General features: G+C 42.1%; 1 protein-coding gene across 1 annotated transcript in view; it reads right to left on the bottom strand.

The window, feature by feature from the left end:
- Positions 1-599: 599 nt before the first annotated feature.
- The window catches only part of pvrl2l (PVR cell adhesion molecule related 2 like), a 516,877-nt gene continuing 503,675 nt past the window's right edge, over positions 600-13,801 (bottom strand). Inside the window, exons 9-10 of the mRNA XM_075450507.1 lie at positions 9,438-9,533; positions 600-6,067 (exon numbers count right to left, since the gene is read on the bottom strand). Of these exons, the coding sequence (XP_075306622.1) occupies positions 5,888-6,067; positions 9,438-9,533 (276 nt within the window). The 3' untranslated portion in view covers positions 600-5,887. The remainder of the gene's footprint in view (positions 6,068-9,437; positions 9,534-13,801) is intronic.

Here is a 13,801-nt window from a genome sequence, read left to right as displayed (position 1 = left end):
AAACTATTTATTCATTTCTTCTCTTTACAGTGTGTCTGTAAACCATGACGAGAACAATCAGAATTAATAAGACGGTTCAATTTGCATCTGAACAACTCGATGAACCGAAATATGTCGAGTATATTTTACAAAAAGTCAAACAACAAAGATTGTAAACTGATTGAAAAAGCGTTACCCATGGTAACGGGAAGGTGTCACAAATTAATGATGCATAGCAGAGTCTTAGGTGGGCGGAGCCTGGTTTGCTCTTGCCACCACCCCTGCTCCAGTCTACAAAGTGCTTCTGCCAGTCTCGACCCATTGCTCCTACGTCTTGGTTTCCTGGTTCCCACCTGTACTTGACTCTCCGTAGTCTGGATGCCCCGTCCGCCACATTTCCGAAACCTGTCTTCCAATTCATTGCATTTTTTTTTGTGGTAGAAGTATCGGCAAGTACTCAGATCCAAGTATCAGTATCGTATCGGTTTGAAAAAAAGTGGTATCGCTGCATCCCTACTGATTACAATATTAATCCTAATATTTGGATATATTAGGCCTTTGCACTGTATTTTAACCATTGTTCCTGGTTAAACAGAGGTAATGACCATAAACTTGTGTGTTTTTGGTTAATATTTTATTTGACAAGACAGTGAATTGTAAAACATGTACAATAGAATTCCCAAAAAGCATTCAAAATGATAACCGTGATACACAAAATAAATGAAAACAAAAGTATGGTTATATCTCCAGTGTATGTTTTTTTTTTTTTAAAGCATTCCCATTGTCAGTGTCATATACATCCCGTGTTTTGTGTATTTCTCCTTTTCATCATCTGTTCCACTGTCACAGAAGAAATGTAAGAATTGAAAAGCTAAAAATAACACAGAAGGCACGTCTGGCTCTGTGATGAAAAGCTGTGCTGACAATGAGTAACCAAGAGAGAGATGGGAGGGAGAAAACAAGTGAAGAGGAGGGTAAATGAGGGAGAGGACTCAGACTGGACGAACACAGCTCGAGTTTCTGGCATCGAGCTTGTGACGGAGCGACGCACCTTTGGCCAAAACACAACGTTGTGAATCACCCCAGAGCCTTTATCTATAAACCGATCCACGTGAAACTACAGCACATCCTCCACATCTGGAGCCGACGTGCGAACACAGATCACATTTCTTTGCATCGGCCTCATCTCTTTCCCCCGGAGACGTTAAAACACTATCCAAGTCGGCCCTAAATGATGCGAGTGTGCTGAACACGAGGCTCTGGGTAAAACAGAACGATCCCCCCAATGAGAACAAAACTCATAACTGAATGCTCGTGGAGTCATTGGTATCTGATATAACGCGTCCTGATGATTGTCATTTTCCTTTTCCTCAATCTATTGAAAGCAGCCCGCTAGCAGACACGTTAAAAACATGTCGATCCACGAGAAAAAAAAACAAAGATTCATTCGTACTGCGAAGTTAATGTAGAGACGAAAGGAACAACCATCACATTACGTTCTTCTTGATGACGGTATTTGTTCCCAGGCAGGTCTATAAAAAACGTCAAATGTGATTGTCTGACACTGCAACATAGAAGCGAGTAGAAAAGCTAAACTGCTAATGTGGAAAATTATGGATCCCCCCCCCCGCCTCATCTGAGCATGCAGATATTCCCTTTATGCCATCAGCTACCGTCCCTTCTCATCCTGCATTGACCCTGCAGATCAAATATATACTTTAAAAGACAACCAATCAATCTATTGTGCTGCAAAAAATTAAAGGTAAATTACACTATTTTGTCTTAATTCCTCTCTTAAAGGGATAGTTCGCCTCTTTTGACATGAAGCTGTATGACATCCCATATCAGCAACATCGTTTATGAACATTTTCTTACCCCCTGCTGCGTCCTGTGAGCCGAGTTCCAGCCTCGTTTTGGTGTTGATGAAGGTAGTCCGGCTAGTTGGCTGGGGTTTAAAAAATAAAGCGTTTTGCTTCTCAAAACAATATGCGTTCAAAATAGTAACACATTTGCATCACAAAATCGTTGCCCAGGAAAAAGTCAGACCGAGCAGTAAACAGCAGTAGGGGGTAAGTCAATATTCATAAACGATATTGCTTGTATGGGATGTCATACAGCTTTACGTCAAAAGAGGCGAACTATCCCTTTAAGGGTGACCAATAACATAGTTGGTGTTCAATGGCTGACCTGATGATGCATATATGAGAAAAACAACCAAGTGTCACAACAAAAAGTCATGTTTTCACTGTGTGTTAAAGGGATAGTTCGCCTCTTTTGACGTGAAGCTGTATGACATCCCATATTACCAACATCATTTATGAACATTTTCTTACCCCCTGCTGCGTCCTGTGAGCCGAGTTCCAGCCTCGTTTTGGTGTTGATGAAGGTAGTCCGGCTAGTTGGCTGGGGTTTAAAAAATAAAGCGTTTTGCTTCTCAAAACAATATGCGTTCAAAAGAGTAATACATTTGCATCACAAAATCTTCCCTCCAGAAAAAGTCAGACCTCACAATCACTTGGCTCTATTTTCTCTCCCTTCGTATCACTGCCTGCTGTGTAGACCGTGCAGACCGAAGTGCAGACCGAGGTAGGTAGGGGGTAAGTCAATGTTGATGCACGATATTGCTAGTATTGGATGTCATACAGCTTTATGTCAAAAGAAGCGAACTATCCCTTTAAGGGTGACCGATAACATAGTTGGTGTTCAATGGCTGACCTGATGATGCACATATGAGAAAAACCAACCAAGTCTCACAACAAAAAGTCATGTTTTCACTGTGTGTTAATGTTAAAACGACTACATGAAGTGAGACAGAGTGGCAGCGTTTAATGAAACAGACACAGAATGACCAATGCATCACATTTAGGAGGCAAAAACATCCACATTTGGAGGTCAGAGGGTTTGATGTTGGAGCTACACATTGGAGCTCAGTCTGAGTACCGATGCTTTAAAGTAATTTTACACATCAGACTTGGTTAAGACATAAGGATATTAAAACAAAATAATGTTGAAGTTCAGGTTGACGCATGAAGCACAAGACCTACAGAAACGCACGACTTTTGTTCATCATCACAGAGTGTTTTTCAAGCTTTGCTGTGAAACCAAGTTGGGAAAAAAAAACTGCAAATACGAACAGGATTTCCATATATTAGAAAAAAGATAGCAAGAAATTACATTTGGTGCCAAGCGCGGAGATAGAAAGAATGAAATTGATCTGTTTTACGACGGTTGACCAACAAATCTGCCGTTTATCCACAGTTTGTGCGCGTTAGCGCGCGGTTTCAGCGCCGGCCTGCTGCTTGGCAGTCAGCACGATAACTCAGGATGATACAGTGTGTGTGGTTTAAGGTCTCAAGTAAGAGCTCAAAATAAAGCATGGCGAGAGAAAAGATTGCATTTCTGTGTGTTGGACTCGAGAGAGACGACAATTTCATGCTGACTGCGGTTTTGGATTAGCGCTAAAGACAAAAAACAGGCGGCCTGGAGAGCTGTCACACATAAAGAAAATAAGCTCTAAACTTAAATTAGACTGGAGCTTGTGGCAGATGCACTGAAACGGGATTTAAAATAAAAAAAACGCTCTCTTTTACATTACTCACAAATGAAGATTCTTCAGCCTTGGGAAAGTGTTTCAACAAGCCACTGATCATGCCATGCAGAGCAATATGAACAAGGAGGAACATCCACACCAGCTAATTTTTTTTATATACTCAAAACATTTTAGTATTTAGTGACAACTTTGATGTACTCGAGAAAAGCAAAATAGTGTGGACTGAGAATCCTGCCAAAGCCTCTTCAACTGCAAAAAGAAATATCCTTCATGTACGAAACTAAAATGTTTCAAGTACAAAACAATCCTGCAACTGAAAAAAAGTCACGTGACTTTTGGCACGCTCTTACCGCCGTCATGTGACTTTTGGCACGCTCTTACCGCCGTCATGTGACTTTTGGCACGCTCTTACCGCCGTCATGTGGCTTTTGGCACGTGACAGCGGTATGAGCATCAAAGCATCATGGGGGTTACTCTACTGCGCATGTTCTATGGGCCGCAAAACGCGTAAGTAAACCCGGAAGTCAGAAACTTTTTCGGACGTATGCGCCAGGCGAGCAACTCCATTAAAATCAATTTTGCAGTCCGGTATCTAGTTAATATAATACATCCATGATCCGTAATAAAAGGCAAACTGATCTCTGCACAAATGCCTGTAATTCGCACTCCACAACAACAGGTGGCGCTGTTGACTAAATCTAAGGCCGCCAGGACGACCCCCCCCCTCCATTAAAGGCCGCTATCACTCGGACAATATAGGGTTCCTGCTTCCGAGCAGGTGTTTTGTACTTCAAAGATTTTAGTTTCGTACTTGAAGAATATTTTTTTGCAATTAAAGAGGTTTTGACAGGATTTTCACTCCATAAAATATTCATTTACACTTTGTTTTTTACTTCCATCCCCCCGCACAGAGGCACTGATAACACCGACACTTGTTTATTTTCATGGATACACATTTCACCAACAATATATTGTTTTTCAATATTATCAATACTATTTACATTGTGAATCATTTGGTACCATTTGACATCTGTGTGAATCAATTTTTTTGTCACGGGTGGGTCGGGGTGCTCATATTCTTTAAGTTTCTTTTTTTACCCCCCCAAGCAGACAACCAGTTAATAATTTTACAAGTGCAAAGTGTTCTGCATATATCAGAGTGTAGAATTGTTTTTAAGAGGTTTTAATGGCAGTAATCCTCTAATATATGCCGAACATTCACACGCTGTGATGTACAGTACATTCTTTAACTTTATTCGAGTCGTCTTCGTGGTTTTTATCAAAGACTCGACACAGAAACTTGTGTTAGGGTGAGTGCACGTGTATTTTTTCCAGAAATCTGTGGTGTGTGTGAGCTCATTTTCACCTTCGTAATACAACGACTTACCAGCTCTTGCAATTAAAAACCCCCAATGTGAATCAGAGAATCTCACTGATGGGATATTGCCAGGTTACAGAGTGTGAAATCATGTCATGTCCCCTTCGTTAGTGCTAACGAGCCACCTGTCAGTCAGTCTGAAAGCTGCTTTGGTTCAGGAACAGATGGGAGTCACTAAGGACTGCTTCTTTGTTCAACAGTATATTACTGTTATTGTAAGAGCTGATAAGTGAAATATTTTTAATAGAAGTATCTTGAGGGATTCATTTAAGATGCCTGGAGCGCCCCGATCAGGCTTTGAACCTCCACAGAATTCAGCTTTTTATAAGTAACTCAACTAAAAAAGGGGCAAGAGAAGTACTTTATAACTTTGAGAGACAGAAAAGGTTCAAATTTCAAACAGTTCACGTATACTAATATTAATTTTGAGATGTTTGAATGTTCATGGTACAAAATGTTGCATATATTTCATACCAAAACTCCCCAAAAAGCTGTTTTTGGTGGACATGTTTATCCGAAAGCATCACGAAGACAGAGCTCTGAGTACCAATTTGCCATTAATCAGCATTCCAGTTTACCTACATTGCAACACCTCCGGACTGTATAATTCACACATTGTAAAAGCCCGCCTCATCTTATGCAATACACATATGATTTCAATGGCTAAGTGCTGTATGTGTCCTAAATTTCTTTAAAATCTGTGGAAATCGCAGTGTTATCACAGCCAATTTTTACCAAGGAGGAAAAATAAACACCTGTTATTGTCGTAAGCTAACCTGTGCCTCAGTAGTCCCACGTCACAAGCTATAAATGTAACTGTTTAAACCATAACACCCACTATGAGCCTGATAAAAACATCCATCAGGAGGTTAAAACTTAAAAGTTGCAGTAAAAGGCGGAAACAGGTGTGCTTGTCATGCTAAATTAGGTGACCTGGAACCTGCTCATGTGCTTGTGATGTGGCGCTCTGGTTGCTATGGCTACACGTACATGGCAGGGGACACAAAGCTCTCGCCGCGAGTAATGTTGGCAGCTGGTGGCTCGTGATTGGATGACTCCAAATCATTGCCGTAGTGACCATCGGCGGCTTCTTTGGCTGAGTTCTCCAGGACTGGAGGGGCTCCACCGTTCAGGGCTCCGGTGCTCTCATCATCCAGGTTCTGCAAAGTGGAACACAGCCATGTTTATTATCTGATGCTTTCTGGAGAAAACGGGCAAGACTGACATTTTGTTGTGGTTTTGGTTTAATTTCGAGCAGATAAAGGTGCCACTTTTTTAACCTGTAATACCCTAAACTATTCAGATTCTTTGATGTGGTTCTTTGTGTGTTGTCAGGTGACTCCTTATTCCTTTCATTACCTGTGAAAAGGGTCAGAACATGGGCGTCAATTGGGTATGGCAGCTGCCACACCTTGGCTCCAGGGGGAAATGTAAATGTTCGTTTTTCTTTTTTTCTTTAAAAAAAATAATTAATTTATGGAATTACTCTGTGTCAATTTGTATTGATTATTCTATTATTTAATACATATAAATGAACTACAAATTTATTTCTGAACAACACAATCAATTCTGAGTCGTTCCTTTCCACAGTCGCACGCTCAGGACGGGAGATAAGACAAGTTTCGGGGCAATCTGTTGGTTTCCTTAGCTAGGAAATAGTTTTTGAATTGGCTCTGTATGAATTAATTGGATTATTTTATAAATAATTATGGTTACAATGAATTGAATTCCAATTCGCTTGAATTGGACTTTATTATTTAAGTGCCTTGAGATTACATTTGTTGTATTTGGCGTTATATAAATAAAAATTAATTGAATTGAATTTATCTAAGTATCGTCTTCCCCAACACTTGTATCCCCTTTTGAAATGTGCTATCTCATGTGGTATTTTTAAGGCATTTAAAGATGTATTTTAGCTCAGAATCACAACTATTGTTCCAACACAAAAGTAGATATTGGTGCTGCTTTACTTTACTGGAGACAACCTTTTAGGGATGTAAAGGACTGAAATCTTTTCTTTGTTCTGTAAACGCTGCAGATGCGTAAAAGACTGGGTAAAAAATACATTTGAGACGTCCTGCTGCCTCTAATTTCCTCTGTGGGAGAGATCACGGTACAGGTAAGTTCAGCTGAAGTCACTGCACAGACGCCGTCTTTAAGCTCCTTTAACGATGATTCTGTCAGATGAGGTTATAAAATCAGGATTTTATTAGAGCAGAGCTACAGTCGGGAAACGCTTTAAGTGAATCGTTTAGCTGAAAAATATGTAAATAAGAGCAGTTTTTGGAGAGAATTCATCTGTATTAACATAAACTGTAACAGAACTGTATCATTCTGGTAATCTTGATGTTATTATTATTATTATTATTATAATTATTTGTGATGGTTGCTTTATAAATAAAACTGAATTGAATCAAAATGAATTTAATAAACCGGTCCATGGAGCTTTGTGGTGTTTCACTGGCATAATAACAGCTGTATGCTGATGTACAGCTGTGCACAGCTGGGGACATCTACCTGTCCAGATGTCAGAGCAGGACCTCAAAGATAATTAGAGACCACCTCTGTGAAATCACCTGTCCTGTCGCCAAAGACTTCAGTCACATCAGTACTGTTTGCACCTTTTACTCGGTATTATTTCTATTATTTATACCCTGATGTCTGTTTTCTTTCCTCTTATTTACGTAGTTGCTTTGCTTTCTTCACTTGATTCTTCTTCTCAAAAACCTAGTTCTAGATGCATGTTCCCACACTTTATGTCACTGGAGTTGTTCACCTGCAGGTTGTAATTTACTCATTACAGGTAAACACGTTATATTAATGGCCACAAATCCAAATGCCCTGGTTTTAAATGTATCAAACAGAGAGTGAAGGCGTCTGAACGCCGTGTGCATTCAGTAATGAATGTAAATGAGGTGACATGTTGAACGGAGAATTTCTTTAAATCAGAAATTAGGGCTGGGCGATATGGAAAAAGTTAGATCACGATATATTTTCTTTATATCAGTCAATATCGATATATATCGGGTCCATAACTTGAACCCCTTATTCTCCACTCTGCTTATTGGCAACATGTCTTTAGCAACACAATAATCTGCATCTGTAACATCACGGTGTCTCTCAGACTTTGTGTCACACGGCACTGGATAAAGCAGACTCTGTGGTCTTCTGCTGCTGCTGCTACACAGGCGCTGTTATCAGGGGAAGATTAGCACTTGTTCCGGGCTGTGTTGGTAACAGTTAGCATTCTCCGTGCTCAGACAGGTGGCGCTGCTTCAGGTGATGGAACAGATCAGCGGTGTTCCCCGTCTTTGTCGTAACATGTGCTCGACATAATTAGCAGTGCACGCTACTCTGTTTGGTGTCGGCCTTCAAAAAACCCAAAATACCTCCACACCACCGAACTTTTCGGGCCCTTCTTATCAACAATCAGTGGGGTCACATGGCACTGAAAGGATCGGATTAAAGGCTAAATTACAATAAGACTGAGTTATTAAGTTGGATCGGATCGGATAAAGACCCCGAGATATCTCGGTTGAAAGTCACTCTAAACCTGCTTGTAGACGCTGAAGCTCGTGGTGAATTAGACTTTGCGTTCTGGGCATGCTCCAGAATTTTTTTCCCGGGGTCGTGACCCGGAAGTCAAAGGAGACGATATTACTGTTGTTGTCGCCGTCAGAAAGAAACAAACAACGCGATGGAGAATGCTCCGTTGGGCATCGACCAAATGTAGAGGGACGTAGCTTCATCTTGCTCTGCGTTCTCCATCTTTCTCCGATGCCTGAGTTTGTTGTTGTTGTTGGTGGTGAAGAGGTCAACAGGAAGTGGCTCTATTAGCAACAGCTGGAATGGGTACAGCACCACCTATCATACTGGGGTTATGAAACGCTTTGTGCCTCTGATCCCATTCATTCACCGCCATATATCCAAGGAGAATTACTCTTGCTCAAATAAGGAGCAACACAGTCTCAGTCTTATTGTAATTTAGCCAATAATCTGATCCTTTCAGTGCCATGTGACCCCACTGAGTGTCATCCCTTACGCCTTGGGCTACGTCTTCCGTCGTTTCTTCAGAGGGAGCACTCATTTTCTGTCTTTATACGGCTGCAGCAGCACAAACAAACACGCCACGGCTAGCTGCTAGCATGGCTCTATTCCAGCCACGTGATTGGTTCAGCGCGGCTCAACTCTCGTTGCCATTGGCCGTTCGTGTTGTCTGTCAAAAGATGGACGAATGTAATCTAAGGAAAAGTATATTGACCGTATTTCATATCTCTATCGAGGAAAGGTTATTCCCAAAAGTCATTAACATACCAGGAATAATGCAGAAAGTCGTTTAATTATAAGATAATACAGTTTTACTCAGTTTTAGCTTTCACAGACAGCTTAATATTAACAACATTTGATCGAACATATGTGCAGCCCACAGTGGCTGAATGTGTCACCATTGTGTGTGTGTGTGTGTGCACGTTTGTGTGTGTGTGTGCACGTGTGTGTCTGTGTGTACGTGCGTGTGCGTGTGGTAGTTACTGTGACAGGCTCTGCCCCCGTTGGCTCATAGTAAACCTCTCCTGGGCTCAGAGGCGCCGTCTCTGTGGCCGTGGGTGGCTCTGATGGCTTGTTCAGCTACGTGCACACACATCACCCGCAGAAGAGAACAAAACAGAGAAAACACACCACAATTACACGCAGTCGAGCGTAGAGGACAATATGTGAAAATATGTTTATGCAAGCAAGAAAACACGGCCGGGTGGAACTTAGAGAGTCTGTTCCAACAGCCTTTACCAGCATTCAGGAGCACACATTTTGATTTCCTGCAACATATAGCTGTGAATAGTAAGTGTATCATGGACATATATCAGGACAGTTGCACTTTGAGGCATTCCCTGCAATCAAGCGATTTTTATGGCTACACTTCTCAGCTGCATTTCGATCCACATTTCCCAGATGATTGGATTTTCTTTGACAGTTACCTTCAGCTCCTCTCATGCACGTTCAGTGGGAACATCAGTAAAGTGCGACTGAGGGCAAAGCTTTCCTTCTTCAGCCAGTAAATCACCGTGTTTTCATTTGATCCTTTATGGCACCCCTGTGATGGATGCCGCAAAGCAAACCCCACAACAAGGGTGAGCCTCCTCCGGGTTTCCCGGAGGGAGTTTTGTTTAAAAGCCCACATTTTGTTTCTCTTTAAGAATTGGGATGTCGGGCCCTCTTCCACTTTCATTCAGAGAACATCAGATGAGACCGTGATGTACCTTAATCTTAGATGCCAGCTTGCATCTGTCCTGAAGCTTCCCTTGCTTCTTTTTGCAGCTGCCCTAATTTGCACCTGAGACCTTGTTTCTCCATCTTGAGGCCACTTTCAGGCGGGTCTCTGATGGGACCGTCACTCACAGGCCGGCTTTGGGCCGCCTGTCGATTGTGTTGCTGCCTTTATGTTGACAACACTCAACAATTCTTTCAACTTCATCTCTTTAGAAATCTCTCCTCATCGTTGTCTTTTGTGCACACAATGATACCAACAATTTTCTTTCATCACAACAGTCTATACAAACCCACGATCGGTTATTCAGCCTGACAGCAGAGTCTGGGGACAGCTGCAGCGGTTTTATTTCTCCTGTCAGAAACACGTTCAGGGCCGGTTATTGCTGTGTGGGCAATGTGGGCGACCGCCCAGGGCGCCCTCTATGTGACACTTTTTTCCAGTCTTCTGTTGCCCAGTTCTGAAGAGCCGGTGTGAATTGTAGTCTCAGTTTCCTGTTGTTAGCTGACAGGAGCGGCCCCCGGTGTGGTCTCCTGCTGCTGCAGCCCATCTTCTTCTGCGTTCCTCGGTTGGAACGAGCACTTATTGGAGTTGCTGTTGCCTTCCTGTCACCTAGAACCAGTCTGCCCATTCTCCTCTGACCAATCACAGCAACGAGGCTTTTTCACTGGATATTTTCTCTTTTTCGGACCATTCTCTGTGAACCCCAGAGATGGTTGTGGGTGAAAATCCCAGCAGATCAGCTGTTTCTGACACACTCAGACCAGCCTCTCTGACACCAACAACCATGCCACGTTCAAAGTCCCTTAAATCCCCGTTATTCCCCGTTCTGATGCTCGGTTTAAACTTCAGCGAGTTGTCTCGACCACCTCTACATTTAAAAGCACTTCTGCTTTTAAATGTGCAATATAAATAAATTGAAAGGCAATTCATTGCTACAATGAACAGATCAGGAACAGCTCTGAAGACAAAGAGAGACAAATGTGCCTTTTTTAGGAATCCAAGTGTTGGTGTTCATTTTTCACAACTGTACGGCAAATTGGTTTTTAAAGATCCTCGGTTTTGTTCAGTAAAGAGACTGAACAGCGTCTGTAACATCTGTAGATTGAGAAATGTTCCACAGTTAAACTCTTACTAAATACTTTAAATGAAACTGACATTTTCATCAAATATTTAATTTTCTCAGTGTCTTTGTGCTCATTCCAGTGTCTGACTTCCTGATGATACGTTCTGTTGTGGATAAAACTTGCTAGTTTTGTGCAACACGGCAGGATATTTATCGGATTTTGACGACGTGGATGACAACTTTGAGTCATGAATGTATTATATTAACTGGATAACGGACCGCAAAATGGCCGCCGTTGGTTTTAATGGAGTTGCTCGCCTGGCGCATACGCCAAAAAAGTTTCTGACTTCTGGGTTTACTTCCGCGTTATGCGGCCCATTGAGCATGCGCAGTAGAGTCACCCCCCATGATGCTTTGGGGCCTCCCATCATGCCCCGGGGCAATGAGGACATGTACGTATGTACACATCACAGTGCACGTACACAGCTGTGACATCACGCTGGGAAAAGAGACTTTTCTGGGGGGGTTTCTGGCAGTTAGAAAACTTTTTGACGGATAAAAAGCCCATGACTTTTATGGAAAATATGGAATATATAACAGCGGTTACAGCTGGAGGCGTCCTGTGAACAGTTTTACAGGCATCTCTTTTCCTATTGCGGTCTATGGGGAAAATGCTTTTCTGGGCCACAGGGGATTTTTTGTTGCAATACCACAAGTGACCACTGGGGGAAATCGGCGTGCCGGCCAAGAGCCGGCGCCGTATCCACTTATAGTACATCCATGCTTTGAGTACGATGGACGTCCTTACCGGAGTGAATGGCTGTGTTCGAAACCGCCTACTACACACTACATACTTCCATACTACATACTCATCAAGCAGACATAATGCATTTCGCTCCTGCCCGAGCCGAAATCAGCCGGCCTTAAGCTGATTTTGCTTAAGCTATAAACTCTGTAAATATATAACTTTAGCAACATTTGAAACATTTTCAGGCGAGAAAGTAGTCGTTTAGATTCACAACATGTTGAAAATCTGACAAAATACCGGCTGTTTACAATCTTGTTACCACGAATTCGGCGCTACTAAAGCTAGCCGTAGTGAGCAACGCACTTCCGGTTATTTTCACAAACAAAATGCCCGTTGCCTTTTATCATAGGGAAAGCCATTACGATACAATTGGTGCTTTTGTTTTGAAAACAGGAAGTAAACCTACCCTCGTTGTGGCTAGCTTGAAACTGCCGTTTTGACAGGAAATGACGATCGGTGACATCACGTTACGTTGCATCTTGGGTAGTTTGAGTATGAGTAGTAACCTCATGATGCATACCCAACTTTTCGGAGAATCTAGTATGGATCCGGGAACTTAAAAAAATGTTAAAGTTAGTAGAAGTAGTGGGAGTTGTAGGAGAAGTAGGCGGTTTCGAACACAGCCAATGAGCTGTGCTGCAGCGGCGCTCGTTGATGACGTCATCCCAGTAGACGCATGTGTAGAAAGCGGCCTGATAACAACCACAGGGCAGCTCTGAGCTAACAGTGCAACATTACGCGTTCATTCATTCCTCTTAAAGCTGCGGTCGGCAACTTTTTTTTAGTCATATTAGCTTGAACTGTCATGGGATTCTGGAAGTAGAATATGAAATAGGCTGTTTAGGAAAAATAACGAAATCTGTAGCTCCCTCTGAAGCCTGTAATCATGCTTGCAAAAACCGAGCGCTCCCGGCTGTTTTCAACCAATCAAGTTAGGGTGGAGGAATCCTACCTGTCAATCACAGCTTGTGCACACGCTGCTGAGCGTGAGTCTGCCCCAGCTTGTGTGCGCTCACACTGGTGTGAACTCACGTGCACAACCTCGTCCACAGAGGGGGAGGGGTTTGGGGGGCGATTCGGAGCTTGTTAGAGGTTGGGGGAGGGACCTGAAAGTTGTATCAGTTCGAATTTTCCGACTTTAGACTCGGAATTTTGAAAACCTGCCGACTGCAGCTTTAAAGTATTGGTGAAATAAAGACAGATAAAGCCTTATTTAGAGGCTGTATTGTCTCTAAAGTGATGTAAATATCTTCCGAAGGACGCCGACTTTCACCAATCTGCTATCGGTGAGTAGATGAACGTATTTTAGGCCAGAAATAAGGTCCATGTTTAAAAGAAAAAAAACGAACTTCCCCTTTAAGTCAAGCCTCAGTTGTAACTTGTAGCACGACTTTAATAATAATAAGAAGAAGAATAATGGATTTTATTTATAATGCACTTTACATTCTTCCGAACCTCAAAGTGCTACAGAATATGAAAAACAAAAAAAAAGCAAGAAAACAAATATCAACTAAGGAAATAGAAATCAAGAAATTATTAAAACGTGAGGACAAGTAAAACCAAAGCAATCATGGAAAGGCTTTACTAAAAAGGTAGGTCTTAAGTCCTCTTTTAAAAGTGTCAATTGACTGTGGTGCTCTGAGGTGTGCAGGAAGAGGATTCCACAGCTCACTTTAATTCTTCCCTGTGTAGGACAGGAGGGAAATTGATTTATTGGTTGAATAAATGACCGACTCCCCTACAATAGGTGGCAAGAT

This window comes from Odontesthes bonariensis, chromosome 18 (assembly GCF_027942865.1).
Source record: "Odontesthes bonariensis isolate fOdoBon6 chromosome 18, fOdoBon6.hap1, whole genome shotgun sequence".
Classification (NCBI taxonomy): Eukaryota; Metazoa; Chordata; class Actinopteri; order Atheriniformes; family Atherinopsidae; genus Odontesthes; species Odontesthes bonariensis.
The sequence above is the reverse complement of the archived record's forward strand: the minus strand, read 5'-3'. Positions and strand labels throughout refer to the sequence as shown.